The sequence below is a fragment of the Buteo buteo genome, chromosome Z, assembly GCF_964188355.1.
Source record: "Buteo buteo chromosome Z, bButBut1.hap1.1, whole genome shotgun sequence".
NCBI lineage: Eukaryota > Metazoa > Chordata > Aves > Accipitriformes > Accipitridae > Buteo > Buteo buteo.
This window is the reverse complement of record NC_134204.1, coordinates 35,386,917-35,402,457: the sequence shown is the minus strand read 5'-3', so window position 1 is coordinate 35,402,457 and position 15,541 is coordinate 35,386,917. Positions and strand designations below refer to the sequence as shown.

Sequence of the window (15,541 nt, the reverse complement as noted above, 5' to 3'; positions counted from 1 at the left end):
CACTCTTACTTCAGTAGCTTCATCTTGTTAGTAAAGGAAAGCTTCCATGTTAGTGCACAAAAAAAGAATAAAAATGAGTTTGGCAGTATTAAGGTAGTGGAAGTCCACTGGGTGGACTGGTGGGTGGGAGGAATGGGAAGAGCATCTCTGTCTCATTTCCTGTTACTGAAAAGAAAGTAGAGTTAAATGGTGTGTATAAACATTGAGAAGTAGTGTCCTGCTGTGCCACAGGTGGGATTGTGGTGTAACTCACGTAGTGTCCTGTATCTGTCAGTAGTGCGCAGGCTCTCTCAGAAGTCAGGATGCTCTTCTGGGCCTAAGTAGTGGCCCACCTAGGAGAGCAGGAAGGCAACCACTATCTCAGTGGGATCTGATTCAGGCTTTCTGTTGAAAATAAGTGTGTGGTTGTATTGGCCCTGTGCTCCTAATTAACTGTTTAATCATTTCACCTCCTTTCCACAGAGAACCATCATAAACTAAACTGAAATATGATGTATAAACTCAGTGAACTATGGTGGTAAATTTGACTGTTTTAGAAGCGATTTCATTACCTTTTTTGTGCATTTTCTGCTTAAATTTTCCACTGTCTTTTTATGTTGAGCCTGGTATGTGAAATGACACAAGGTAAAGATACTGTGATTGTGATTTGTAACTGCTGTCTCCTATTGGAAAGAAGGAAATGCAAGGGAGAATAAGAGCAATGTTTTTATAGGCTTGCTGACATTGGCAGGTCAGCTGACTGGCTTTTACCTTCCCTGCCTGAGGTCACATTTCTTTTTCTTGGCACTCAGAGTTGGGGCTCAAAGATGTAATTAACTGTTTAATGTGTTTTTCACCATAGGGATGACAGTAAGTTCCAATAAAGATGGCTCAGGAATGATTGTCCGCAGCATCATTCATGGAGGCTCCATAAGTCGTGATGGACGGATTGGTGTGGGGGACTGCATCCTGTCCATTAATGAAGAGTCAACCACTAACTTAACCAATGCACAAGCCCGGGCTATGCTAAGGAGGCATTCACTCATTGGACCAGATATAAAGTAGGTAAAGCTAAATGATGAATTGTAGTAGGAAAAGGCTAACTGTCAAAGTTTGGGTATTTATGCAAGTATTCTAAATGAAAATTCTGTTTGTTTTCACAACATGAATTTACCTTTAAGTTACAGCTTCAGGTGGATAATTCACCTTCAGATTACAGCTTCATGGGTTTGAAAGATAAAATCACTTGTGTGAGAGGCTTAGGATATTCTTAGAAAAGTTAATACTGTCATTAGTAATCATCATCATTACTGCCCTGTCTGGTTTTATTGAAGGAATAGGATTAGTCGGAGTTTTGCATTCATAGTGTGACTCTTCTAAAGAAAGTAAGGATTTGCTCAAGGTGTTTGTGTTTCTCAAAGGTGGACTGTCCTGGCCATTGCACAAGTGGTTTCATTTGATGGAGATCTTTGTAGTGGATTTTGATTTTGACTGCTAGACAGAAAGTATGGCGCATGATGTTAATGCAGAAAAGTAATACTTAAAACATTTTCAGTGTATCTGTGACAAACAGCAGAAACAGTCTGTTTTGTGAAATCACTTCCAAGTTTTTATTAGTACGTACAAAGGAGCTGTTGTTGTAGTGCATAAATACCTGCTCTTGGGAGTACTTCATTAAACTTGCAGTAATTAATACAAGTTTTGAAAAATCTGCTTGGTTGATGAGGAGGTTTCTTCTCAAGTTCATGCAACTTACAGAATTTTAACTTTCCCTTAAAGTACAATTTCTAGTCGTCGTGGTTGTGGAGTTAACTTTGCCCACATGCACCATTGAGAAGTGAGGCTGTTCCTGAACTTGTGGAAGGTGCTCTAGACACTTCTAGTAGCTATTTTTCTCAAACGCATGGTAACATGGTTTGGGGCAGATCTGCAAATGGGATTAATGGAGCTGTTGGTAATAGAAGCCTCTACTTATTTAAGAGGGTGGCCTTGAAAGGGATCAGTTCAGCCTCAGTGAGGCTGCGGCTAACTGTGTGGTTTCTGTCAGTTCAAAATGGACTGCAGGGCACTCCTTTCTTTGCCAGAAGTATTCTAGCTTTGAAGAGACTTGGCATTTCGGGAACAGGTAGGCAAAGTATCTTCACTGTGGGTGGTAAGTGTAATTGTCTGCCCCATAGCTGTCATGCATTTAGGATTGTGATTTAAAGCAAGCTTGTTTAAAAAATAAGATATCCTTATATAATGAATTACATTATTGTCAGTGCTGTCATGAATATGAGTCAGTGTTGATAAAATGTGACGTTGATTATTATTGTAGGCTTTCAAACTGTATTGTAATTCCGACTGCCACGACTGAAATCAGTTGGTATGTGTGCATGCATGTGTGTGTATGTCTGCTTAGATACACAAATGATGCAGCACCATTCTTCTGTGAGGAGTCTTTTATTAGTGCAGTAGTTACGTGATCAAACACACGTGTGTACATTATTTGTGCTTATCCTTTTATAGCTGCTGCATTTTACTCTGTGTGACTGTAAGTTTTGTTTTGTAGTCTTAGTCTTTTGCAGATATGTTGGAAATATAAAAATCTTGTCTTAGACGTGAATATTCAGACTTTAAAGAGAAAAGTGCATCCCCTTTCTGAAAGATCTCATAGAAATGGGGTAGTTGCTATTCATATTCTTACTTAGGATTTTTGTCTTTAATTTTATATTTATGTTCTTTGGTGCACTCTCATGATAAGGGTTTAAAGTGAAGCCAGCTTCTGCACTTCAAAGAACTGAAAGACCAAATCCTTTGGTAGCTTCTAAAGGACTCTTGCAAGAATAAGGACAATATTTTTGAGCCTACATAGTTTTGATACAAGACTATTGAGCATAATTAAACTTTTCTGTAATTTGTACTTTCAGGAGCAGTACAGGATCCCAGAAAAATATTATGATACAAACATGTGGGTAATGTCCCAAATCAGAAATTTGGAGATATGGAGCATTATCTTGTGATAGTTCTTCCTGTTTGCTGAGAGGGATACACAGCTATATAGATGTCTTTTCAGAGCTAATGTGGTGCACCACCATGCAGGATTTGTGATTTAAGGGCCAGCATTTCAAATAAGCAAGTTGAATCTCTTTGGTGTCTTCCTTGGGAAACAACGGTGCACAAGCACTCAGGTGTGGCCATCTAGATTTCATTCCTCTTTATCCATACAGGGCTGTAAAGTTGGCACATTAACTTTTAAAGTGAGATTTTCTGGGTAGCAGGTGCCCCTACAAAGTGATTAAGCAGAAATATTTTAATTTCAAAGCTGTATTTCAGTGGCGAACATTATTTGCTGAGAAAACATCAAGCTGTTCTTACTTGCCACATAAAGGCTTTATTTTGTTTTATTAAAGGACATTTTATTTTGAATAGTTCAAGAACCAGCAGTCTGAGTTTCAGACTTGGGTATTTAATGCTTTTCTTCTCTGTGAGTGGAAAACCAGATGTGTGGCCTTACCAGAATGTGTTCTGTTTCACTTCTCGCTCCACCTTGCCAGGAGCTCTTATATTTCTGTAGTAATAGCCAGGGTTTTGTGCTCAGCAGCAGCTGCTTGTAACATCTGTCAGATAATTACAAAGCTGAATCAGAATTCACCTGTCTAAAGTGTGGGGATGAATTCCTGATCAAGAAATAAAAGATAGATTGCAATTCCATTTTCCATGCTTGTTAATGATCACTGCTATAGACAATAATAACAAGCAGATGCTTTCTGGGGGAGTTGTAGATGAAGTGGAGGTGGAATGGGAGAAAAAAAGAAAAGAAAATATAAAGAAGAAGTTAAAAAAAAAGGAGGTCATAGTTTTAACTACATAAGTATGCCTCTCACATTCAGCATGAGACATTGACATTTGTTAACACTATTGTAAAAAGATGCTGCATCGTATGCTTCACATTCTAGATCTTCTCCAGCACCTGCTGATGATCAGGCCCTCTGTTATGTGTGAGTATTGGCGATTCAGAAACTCATTATGGCTCTATGTTGCAACCTGTCTGTAAAATCATTCCATGCTTTTATGACATCCATAGTAATGTCAGGGATATATCCAGATATAGGTACATATTCTCTCTCTCTTTGTGTGTGTGTGTGTGCGTGCATGCGCATGCAGCTGCACATGTGGACGTGTATATATATATTTTTAAAAAAAGCTGTGAGAGAGTGTGTGCGTGTATATGTATATGTATGTGTATATATTAAAAAAAAGGCTTTAAACTTGAAGATTGGAGCATACTTCCTAAGACTGGAATGAAAACACCTGTATTCTAAAAAAAATATTGGTAATATTTTTAAATTTCATCTCTGATGGCCACCCCAGACATGTTCAGAGCACATGTGCGTGCGCGCGTGTATGTATGTGTGTTTACAGGATTCACTGCTCAAATTGGCATGAGTACAATGTACTGATATCTGGATTAATCTCAGTGTCATATTTTCTGTGGCACTTATATTTTACTTCCTTCATGTATAAAAAGGTTCAAATTAGACCTTATGTGTTAATGACAGTAATTTGTCCTGAACATTTTCCATACTTTGTTATTTGGTTTGTTGGTGTTTCAAGGTTTCCTGTGGCTGTTCAGTCAAGCATGTGATAAATGTTCCTCTGTACTGCATGCAGTGTTGTGTTTACAAGATATTTTCATATGTGCACCCTTTGGTGTTTCCATTGTCACTGCTTTCATTGCTAGTACATATCTCTGGGGGGAGAAGGGTGGCTGTAGCTCTCAAGAAAGGAAACCAGAACATACTCTTCTTCAAGCTGTACAGCTATGAAAGAGAGGAATTGATTAAACCCTGCATATACTTTCCCTTGAAATTGTTGAACTTTAACTTCTCTCGCAGATAAGAAATGCAATACAAGAGTAGAGCAGTCATTTACTTGTTTCCTGTCTTCCGTGTCTTCATCCCTATTACCTGGCACTTGCTTCTCTTACTCTCTTCCCTGTGACCATATTAAGACAATGATCAGTCCCTTTTGCAGGTAAACTATTCAGTTGCCTGGGTGGATTTTTATTTCCAGTTTACAGCACAAGAGTCAACAGAGTGACCAGAGGAGCCCAACACACTTCTTGTTCTGGGCCCCTCATCATCTCAGTCACACACTGAGCTGTTCAGGATGATGCTGGATGTCTTCAGACCTCACTGTGACCTCCAAGAAATTAGCTACAGTAGCAATCCAGAAAGTGATGGATTTGGTAACTGTGGGGTGTCTGCCCAGGAAGTACAAAACAGGGAAAAAATTCTTGGCAGATACTAAGTCCAAGATCTTTAGTACAATCTGACCTTGCCGTGTGTCAGAAGGCAGGAGCAGGACAGACAGCCACTTAGCAAAGATGACTTTCTGATATACATATTTCCTAAAACTCTTAATTCACAGCAGAGCTAGATTTTTTGTATAACTTTTCAATAATAAGATGCAGAGGGGAGAGAGGAGGAGGAAAGCCACATCAGTAATACAGCTTAGCTAATAAGAGCAGCTGGGGAAACCTTTGCAGTTAACTGAACTTTGGAAATGATAAGCAGCAAACAGGTGAACTCCTACACAGAATACACCTTTTCATGCATTTGATCCATGTAATTTAGTTTTCTTCTCTCTGGTATTTTTTGCAAAATGCAAGTAAGTGTTCTGGTTTATATTTATGAAGTAGCTGAAGCATTATTAAAGTTTAGTTGTAGATAAGAATGAACAGTTAAAGACATACTGAATGTTCCTTTGAGTGCTTAAAATTAGGCAATTAGAACTGTAGTTAAGCACTAGAATAGAAATAATGTAATTTTCCAAAGAGCTAAAATGTAACTGCTCCCAGTGATACTATCTAAATTTGACTCCATCTGTGGAGATCAATTAGGTAATTCAGTTGCTCAATTTTAGACACATTTTTAAAAATGGTGGGTTGAACCTCTTTTCTTCTCAGTTCCTGTGCTGTACACAGAAAGGGAAGCTTACCTACTTAAGAGAGCTTTTGGGAGGTGTTTGTGGGTAGCATATAAGGCAGTTTGAGAGCACTCTTTGAGCTGTACCTTTTGAATATCCCAGCACAATGTCAGTTACTCATTCATATAATGAAAAACAACAGAGTATACCAGAAGTTGGGGTGTATGTGGTTTGTCTCCCCCTTATCTGATCTCAACGCTGAATGTGGCACAAAAGTATGAGGTAAGGACTACTACTACTCATGGACCTTGGGACCCTGCAAAGTTGTTTGCCAGGTGCTCCTTGTGCAAAAGGACTGGACAAGAGTTGAAGGATGCTGGACACTCTATCAGTGATCACAGTTAACTGTCTAGATCCAGGCTGAATCTGGGCATATCTGTTCCTTTTTAGGAGCCAGCCATTCTCCTTTCAATTCTTTGAACAATAGCTTCCAGATGCAATTTAGCATAAAGGAGATTGTCCAAGCCTTCTAGCCAGCAGAAGTTTTTCTTGCAATTCTGGTTTCCTTACTGCAGCTGTCTTTCAAGGGAAAATACATTGTTTCCTACTTATTTTTGTAGGGTGAAAATTGATGAATTTGATTGGGGTAAAACTGATGAATGTAACTGGATGAATGATACATTTTCTTTCATTGAAATGCAGCTTACACATCTCATAGCTTTTGTAGAGGCAAGGTAATAGTATGGGCTTACTGCATGGTGTTTCTGCAGCAGCATTCGCCCTGCGAGAGTTTTGTGACCATAATACTAGCACTTCGCTATGGTTCAGTGCATTTGGAGTTGGAAATGGCTGAGAAGTAGTAGTGATTATTTTCAAAAACTCTTTTCCCTCTTGCTACTCTCTGTTTCACTGCTAGGGCTTTGCAGAATAACTGCTGCATGTCTTGCTTGTTTCCAGTGCTGAAATGCCTTCAGGGAAGAGAAATGAAAGTCAGTGACATTCTGCTGAGTGTTTTTTCCCTAGTGTATGTTAACTCCCCAGCACTTCAAAATGAAAACACTTTGTGTCAAGCACGTGACACTTGTTGTTTGAAAAAGGCCAAAGGAGAAGAGAAAGGAGATTTAAGGAAAAGAAAAAGCTGGTGATAATATAGATAATTTAGAAATTTCTGTTAAAAGAACTGGAGAGTTCCTCCTGTTCAGCACCCTAGCCACCTCCTTAACGACCATTTTCTGGACTTTTCTAGATATGGTAGATGTGAGAGGAGCTAGGGAACATGCTTGGCACAAAGAAGACAAATAAAGATGGTCCTTCTGATAATATTGGTAGAGTGGTTTGGACAGACAGCATTAGTCGTAAAAGTTTTTTTGCTCTGCCTTCTGCTGCTTTGTCTATTCAGCAGAAAACCAATGAGAGGGGGAATCAGTGGCAGATGGGGAGTGACAGACAAAAGAGGACTCCAAGTAAGTGAGAGACTTAGAGCTGAAGGAGTCTCTCCTCAGCAGTTTACACGTCCTCGTGAAGTGCTCAAGATTATTTTTTCTTCCTCTGTCTGTTCTGTGGGGAAATACATTCATATTTCTTTTAACCATGTGAGGCATTGGAGGACAGCCATTTTTTTTGTGTTCTTTTTCCATCAGCCTTACTTCTTGGCAGACTTGGATCTGTTAGCTGCTTATTGAACAACTAAAGGTTTTTAAGAAGACAAAGCATCGTTAAAGGAGGGCCATCTAAATAGCCCTGTTTAGATCATAGTGTCCTGTTGCCTGTGGAGGGAGGTTTTTTAAGAAATATTCTTCATGCCTTAATCCTTTTTCCATCTCTTTGTTTCCCCCTTCCTGTCTATTGGGCCATTTCTGTTTCTGGCATTCAAACATGATTGGGTTACACCAGGGCTTCAGGAGACTGGATGTCATTTGGCTGGTGAAACATGACTGTCTGACTGTCTGAAGCTGGCTGGAAGTGCATGAAGGAATGGAGGAAGGAGTTGAGCAGGGGATTGATCCCTGCGACATAGGTGGTATGCTATAGCACATTTGTACATCCAAACCCATGCATTATTTTTCACCAAAAGCATAGAAACCTAAAATAGATACAAGACTGACAAGGAAAGCAGAAAACCTCCTGCAGGCCAACTTCCAGAAGCATTTTCAGCCAGCATTTAGGTTGGTAATGGTGGTTCACACCTCACAGATCCCTCAGTTTGTCTTTGCACGAGAAATCTCTGTTTTGACTGAAGCTAGATTGTCTCTATTACACACTTGTCGCTGTTCAAGCACCATTTACTTAAAATGGAGTGGCCAGCCCTCAGAACATTATGTGCTATTCAGCTACCTAGTTTGACCATAAATGCACATTTGTTGCAAGGTCACGAAGGATTCATCTAACTCCTTATTCCCAACATACCAGCATTGTGACTTTGAAGTCAAGTGGCTTCCTCATATCCTTTCCTCACACCCACCAAAGGCAGGACCAGCAGTCCTCATGCTACTTTAATCATGTCCCATTTTGTTGCAGTATTACGTATGTGCCAGCAGAAAATTTAGACGAGTACAGGGCCAGTTTGGGACAACAGACAGAGGGAGCTGTGCCATTTGATCTTTTTCCTTCACATACTGTCAGGTGAGTTAAAAGACTTACTGTTTTCTCCTATAGGGCTCTCAGATATGACTCTTTCCATGCACTTTGCACAGTTCAGGAAGATAAGTTTTATTTTAGAAGAGCTGAAAGATGGATGATTTTCATTAAACCAGAAGCCATTACAATAAAAAGCTGTTCAGAATACAATGTCTGCTTCAGCTAGCAAATTTTTCTGATATTTTTACAAGGCTGTTTTTTAGGTGTTTGATCTACCCAAAAAGGAGATTGAATACTGCCTCATCCTAAACTTCTCTTGAATACCGTGTAATTTGATTTATGTATTGCCACAAATACTCAGTGGTTCCAACATGAGAATTTGGGACTGATGGTCTTTCCAGACATATACTGGAAGGAATGAATTATGCTGTCCTTTTCTTTGAGTCTCAAAAATTCATTACAGTTATAGGCCAAAATATTCAAAGTGACTAATAATTTTTGTTATTGAAAATTAATCTCCAAAAGCAGTCAGTGCTGCTGTTGTAATTTCTTCCATTTTGGAAACAATAAATAATTACCTTCAGCTTTAATTTGGTTCTAGTTCCAAAATGCAAAGTCTTTTATTCTGTGGTTGTCAGTTGATAGCAACTTAATTGTGGAGACAAGTAGACAGAGAATCCCCAAATGCAATATGTATTCTAAAGGACATCTGAAAAAGAAGTTCATTATACAGACCCTGTGTACGAACTCTAATGCTGGCAGGGTGATCCAATACATGAAATTTTGCAGTGAAATCTAGTGATTATGTGGGTTCTTTAAAAATGAATTGCATGTTCCTGTTCATCAGCAGGGAACTTCCAGAGCTTCCAGAACGTGAAGAGGGGGAAGGAGAAGAAAGTGATCTTCAAAATGCAGCTTTCAGTAACTGGAACCAGCCCAGAAAGTAAGTGCAGATCTAGTTGCACAGTATAAAATCTCATCTGAAATTAAAAAGTTTTGAAACCTGTAATGTATTTTAGGAAGAATAAGAAAACAACAGAATTGCTGCACTTAAGTATATTGTGCATTGCAGGAGTAATTCACTGTTGGTTTTTACTGCTATGGGGCTAAATCCCTGCAATCTAGCAGTTTCTTAGTTGCTTTAGTAATTTATCTCTATAGGCTGACTCTTTGGGAGACAGTAAGAAGAGATGAAGAGAAGGATTCAAAGTTTTGATTAGAATCCAAAATAAAGTGAACAACAGTAGACACAATTACAGACTTTCTGAGCAACTGGGTAGGTAACTCCCACTGAAAGACAGAACTTTCCAAGGAGGAGTTATTCCTGAATGTTTTTAAACCATTGTGCAAATTGAGGTGTCTTCAGTGTGCTGCATTGTCATAATCACAACAGGTTTTCATTTATTTTGGTCCTTGTTTTGTCACAACAGGGTTGAACTCTGGAGAGAGCCTAGCAAGTCACTGGGGATCAGCATTGTTGGAGGACGAGGGATGGGGAGCCGCCTGAGTAATGGAGAAGTAATGAGAGGGATCTTTATCAAGCACATCCTGGAGGACAGCCCAGCTGGCAAAAATGGAACGCTGAAAACCGGAGATCGGATCGTGGAGGTACCAGCCGAGTGCCTTTTGCTTGCAATATCCCCAGCATCTCAGGAGCCGCTGAGATGGATGTGTGGTCCTGGGCTGACAGCTGTGTAATTGCTCCAGCTGGCACCACTTCAGCCATACAGAGTGTAGTACCATCTGCTGATGTTTGTGTGCAGACAGCTTTAAGTTGAATATACAACCTAAAGCATAGATGACTGACTGTGTGAGCAGGGGTCTACAAAGCCAGCAGTTCTACCTGCCTGTTTTAAAGCCAGCATGTGTGGGAAAATGCTTAAGTTTTGTGAAGCTAAAAGGTTTTACCTTTGGAGATTGGATAGCAACAGAAATGGCCAGTGAACAGCAAATCATGCAAATAAATGCCAAGCTTATTTCCCTCTTAAATCTCACTCAGATCACATCATTCTTGTACATCTTTTGCAGGAATTAAGGGAGACAAAATTTTTTTCCTGCTGACATGAAGAAAGCTGGATTTGATACAGAGGATAGGGTGGTCACTGATGTTGGAGGGAGGAATTTATCTAGATTTGTCTTCTGCTTAGCCAGTCCTGTGCTCATGCAGCCACTTGTGCTTTCTCACTTAAAGATATTGAAGAATGAACATACTGAAAGGAATGTGTCTTTCCTGTGATGATTATCAATAAGTTAGACATTACCCTGTTTCCAGTGTCAGGCCATTAGGAACTGCATTCTTCTTCGCCCTGCTGGATGTCTTTAGCTGACTGTCCATCAGTAAGACATAGTAAGCAGGGTGATGGAGATGGTGATTCTCCCCTGGATCAGACTGGGCTTGCTTTACATGGTGATACTTAAACTGCAGTTTACTGTCTGCTACAAGATCTATGTGAAGGATCTTGAATTAATACCTTAAAGCACTTTCTACAGCAAGGTGGAAGAGTTTCCAGTGTATAACAGCTTGGGAGGTGGAATTTTGCTTGACGGCCACAGTTAAAAAACATGCATTATATTTGAATACCTGGATTTTTATGAATGCAGGAATTGTCTCTGACAGTGATGCTTGCAGAAGTTGGAGTGCATGAGTGAAATTAACTAGTGGTGTGTTAATGTGACTGTTTCTGAATGGATTATTTCAGTTTCTCAAGTTGTGGTGTATCTAGGTTTTCTGTCTGCTAGTGCATACAGTATTTCAGACATGGGGAGTCAGAGACCCTTAGTGTTATTGTTCAGTTCCTCATAGTTGTAGAGTTACCTCTCTCAGATTGTTTTTGTTCTCTCTTTATTTACATTGGATGGTTAAGTTTAAGGTAGAGTTAGACAATTAAAAAGGTAGGGGGTAGTCCTCATTGCATAACTGTGTGCAAGAGTTGCCACTAACAAATAACCTTTCTGTGTTAGCTTCTAGCTTTTATTATGGTCATTGTGAGAATGCTTTACTGATGCTAACCTCACCATAACATGGTTCTTACCTGGATCACAAGACAAACTGTTTTACACACCAGTACATCCAAAAGCATGAAGAGAAGCAGGCAAAAATTTGTCCTTAGCCATCCTTTGTAAATGCTTTCTTCTAGAAGAGAGAAAGATTTTCAGCTCTGACCTAAAAATTTAACTTCTGGGGAAAGCATCTAGTAGCTAAAATTGGTCTTATCTTGCTTTCTAACAAGAAAAAAAAAAAAAAAGGAAAAAAGTACACTGTACTGACATAATACCCCATAATGAAAGACCTTCCAGCACCTAACAAGTTTCAGTTTGTAAATCTCATAAAGTCCTGGGAGGTGGGTTATTCTGAGATAGGTTTGCAGGAAGCGGTATTTGGCAAACACTACCACTCTCTTCAGATTACCTTATATCTTCTTGTTATCATACCCCTTCTGTTACGTTGCCTGTGGGAAAACCTATGCAGCCTGAACCAAGAATGTTGAAAAAACTGTTTTTAAAAAGCATGGAGAATATTTATTTGATGTCCTTTCAGTGCTCTTGGAAATCTCAAACTTGTGTGTGAGGGACCTCAGGCCAACTTGGTAGAAACCTTTCCACCAGTAACAGAGGTTTGGGCTTAGGTTTTAGTCAAAGTTCCCTAACCAAACCCCAAAGCTGACTCATCATTCTTGTAGCTTCTTGCAATGTTAAGATGAGGCCTTCCAATTACAGGTGGATGGAATTGACCTCAGAGATGCCAGCCACGAACAAGCTGTGGAAGCCATACGGAAGGCAGGCAATCCTGTAGTCTTTATGGTACAGAGCATTATAAGCAGACCAAGGGTAAGCATAAAGAATGTGAAAAGAGATGTAATACATAGTAATAGATGAAACAAATGTTCAAGGTGGTGGTGTTTGGGAATGGGATATTTAATCTTAATCCTGAAAGTTCCATCTCAGCTATTTTAGGAACAAAGATTTGATTTAAGTATTATTTCCATTTAGAATGAAATCGATTTGGATTTGGAATTACCCTCCAGCACGCCGTCCTCAAACTATTTTGAAAAGCCTCAAGAAAGATAATTTGTTGGGGGGCAGAGTAGGAGTCTAACTAAAACCAGCTCTTAGAGATTGACAGCATGTCTGAGGAGCGCATGCAGAAATACGGCACCTGTTAAAAAATTCATTGGACATTAATGAAAGGACCTAGAAGTACACGGAAGTTTTCCGTCACTAAGCTGCATGGACATTGCAGACAAAAGCTACTGAGCTTTAATATAAGTTGTTTGCATCATTAGAAACTAAACTTCCTCATTGTAGAGTCTGTGTAAGCTGCATGTTTATTTACTAGTTGTCTCATAACTCTTGTTCCCCAGCCAGAGTCTCTTTATAGCCCTTCTTCAGCTTCTGCTCCCTGTGGGCAGAAAACTACTAACCCATTTTATCGTCAGTCATCTAAGGTAAAGTTGCATGAAAAAGCTCTATTGAATGTTGGTTATTGATACTCAAGCTACTAAAGTAAGGCTTTTGCATTTGCTGTGATGTGAACAAAATTGCCACTGCTGAATGTTTAGGCCAGTTTGGGGTGGGAATGATGCCATTACTTTATCACAACTTGTATTTAGAGAATGCTCCTTTGCTATTTTTAATTGTAGTTCTTTGTTCTCTTTATTTTCGGATTATTAAGCTTGTTGGTTATTTCTTGACTGTTTATGGACAAACTCATTTTTCTGTAAGCAGGAACATTGCAAATGCTCTTACTGTACACATGCGTTGCATTGTGATCTTTGTAAATGACATTATATTTATTGTCTTCATCTTTTGAAACTTGCATCTGTACTTTATAATAAGATCTTATAAAGGAATTTCCTGCCTTCATTCATGTGCAGTCACCCAGATAGCTAGCTGCCTGCACACAGCTATGTATTTAGCAAGGCAGTCAGTTTCAACTGACATGTTGCTGAGTCAATTTCTTCCCCTTTGTTTTTTTCATTCAGGCTGCTGTAGTAGTTAAAGAGATCCTCAGTGTACTCCAGAATAGCCCAAACAATGCAAATGCCCTGTGAAAAGCTAGTTGATAGTTTCGCTAGCAAGCAGTTATCCATCAGATCTGTGTTTCATGCTGATACTACTCTGGGTATCTCTGAGTAAGAATTAATCTATCACCATGGTTATAGTCCCAGATAATTTGTAGGGTTACAGCATTGTGCAATATGAAATGCTAGCTAGTTTCTGATAACTTAGCATCCTGGGCACACTAATAAAATGCTGAACACAAGTTAGTTGAAAAAAACCAAATAAAAAAAAAAAAGGTAAAGTAAATCCTGTTATTTTAGGTTTTGTTTTGAAAAAAATGAGTAAAAGGAAAAATACCCTTTATTTTAGTATTTGCTTCTTGTGGTCCTAGACTGTGCAAGAAGGCATGCTAAACAGAACTATTTAGGCAAATTCAAATGCCCCATATTTTACCACAGTGATCAGGCCATATTAATACAATGCTTTTGCATGAATTAGAATTTGAGCTGGCAGTAGTATTTTAGGTGCTATGCCATCATGGCAAAATACAAAAGGCAAGATTTTGAATTACTGTGGCTGATCTTTTGTTTTCTCTTTTACTAGGATTTCACTGTTACACTATATTCCTGATTTTTATTATTTTTATTATTTTATATTACTGATTTCACTATGTACAAAATGTTTGTGATGCTTATTCTAGTTAGCTAAAATTTCATCAAGATACAATTTAAAATTTTATGCAGATGACAAATGTAATTGTTAAAGTGTAATAGGATCATTACACAGGCAAATTACTTTTCCCAAATTTCTCTTTATGAAAGACAAATTCAAAGGTGAATCACATGTGTAAACAGAAAATCTTGTTGTACTATAGGGAAACTGCCAGTGGACTTTGAGTGACTCATAATTGAAGAAACTGCATTCATGCACAGCTCTACTTTCTCATTGCTGAAGATACTGTAGAACCAAGACACATGTTGTCTTACCAAATTACGTTACTTTTTGTTTTGCAAAATGATACTTGCAAATAAATGTTTAGGGATGCATTTTCTATTTTCAGGAGCATTAAAAAACCAAAATGCTTTAAGAAAATTTTTAACATATATCTGGATTAAATTACTGTGATATAAAAGTACCAGTTGATGCTGCAAGCCTTTCACATTCTTTTCCACTTACTATATTTCTTATTTTCCACCAGTGTTAAACTTAGAGCCCTAAGACATTAAGGCAGTTGCCAGATGGATACACCTAGTGTAGAAATTACTTTTAAGTATACATTGAAAAGTATTTCCAACATACTATGCAAAATCAGAGCTGTTTCCTCTTTATTAAACAGGTTCTGATCTCAAAATAGAGTACAGTACAGAAACTGCATAAAGAATATAAATGGTCAAATTACATCCTTTAATTTTGTCTAAATATGAAAACTCCTTTTGTGTCAAATAATAATAAGGACGTACCTCGTGTTATTTAAGGAGAATACCAGAGAATTTAGTTTCATTAAAGTATACATGCACACACATATAAAGTGATCTGTAAAAGTTATTATTAGATATGAAGTCTGTTTAGAGATGCCTAATATTACTAAACCTTCTCTTTTGTGAAGTACACAGTAAATGTGTTACCACAAGAGGTAAATCAAATTATGAGAATTAGTCTGTGGTTTTCAAAATAAAACTAAACCTACTGCATTATTACAAAGAATTGTGTTTATTCTAATCCAGAAATCCACAATTTTATAATTAACTAATGTGTAAGAGTATCCCATCTACTGAGATGCTTGGACAAAATTGTACCAATATATCAGCAAGTAAATTTTCAGTTGTTCATCCTGCTGAATTCTGCACTTCATGCACTTTGTAGGCTAGAACAGGTATGAGGATCAGTGCTTTTCCTCTATGCTCTGCTAAACATAGCTGATACAAACACAGGGCAGATACAGTTTTACTTACCTTCACATGTCTGTAGCAAAGTGGAGGAAGTGGACCTTGTTTGGTTAGCACAAATAGCTTAATAAATGTTTTGCTTCGTAAGTCAAAAAGGATTAATTTAAAAATGTTTTTGCTTAGTTTCT

The 15,541-nt window shown here is 38.4% G+C and overlaps 1 protein-coding gene across 15 annotated transcripts in view; it reads left to right on the top strand.

Moving 5' to 3' along the window:
* MPDZ (multiple PDZ domain crumbs cell polarity complex component) overlaps positions 1–15,541 on the top strand; it is a 100,439-nt gene that overhangs the window by 57,270 nt on the left and 27,628 nt on the right. For 8 of the 15 annotated variants that reach the window (XM_075021265.1, XM_075021272.1, XM_075021271.1 and 5 more), the window contains 6 exons: positions 842–1,040; positions 3,918–3,959; positions 8,407–8,511; positions 9,314–9,409; positions 9,897–10,074; positions 12,184–12,294. In XM_075021265.1, coding sequence (XP_074877366.1) covers positions 842–1,040; positions 3,918–3,959; positions 8,407–8,511; positions 9,314–9,409; positions 9,897–10,074; positions 12,184–12,294 — 731 coding nt within the window. The remainder of the gene's footprint in view (positions 1–841; positions 1,041–3,917; positions 3,960–8,406; positions 8,512–9,313; positions 9,410–9,896; positions 10,075–12,183; positions 12,295–15,541) is intronic. The other 7 variants (XM_075021275.1, XM_075021270.1, XM_075021278.1 and 4 more) reach the window with 5 other exon arrangements.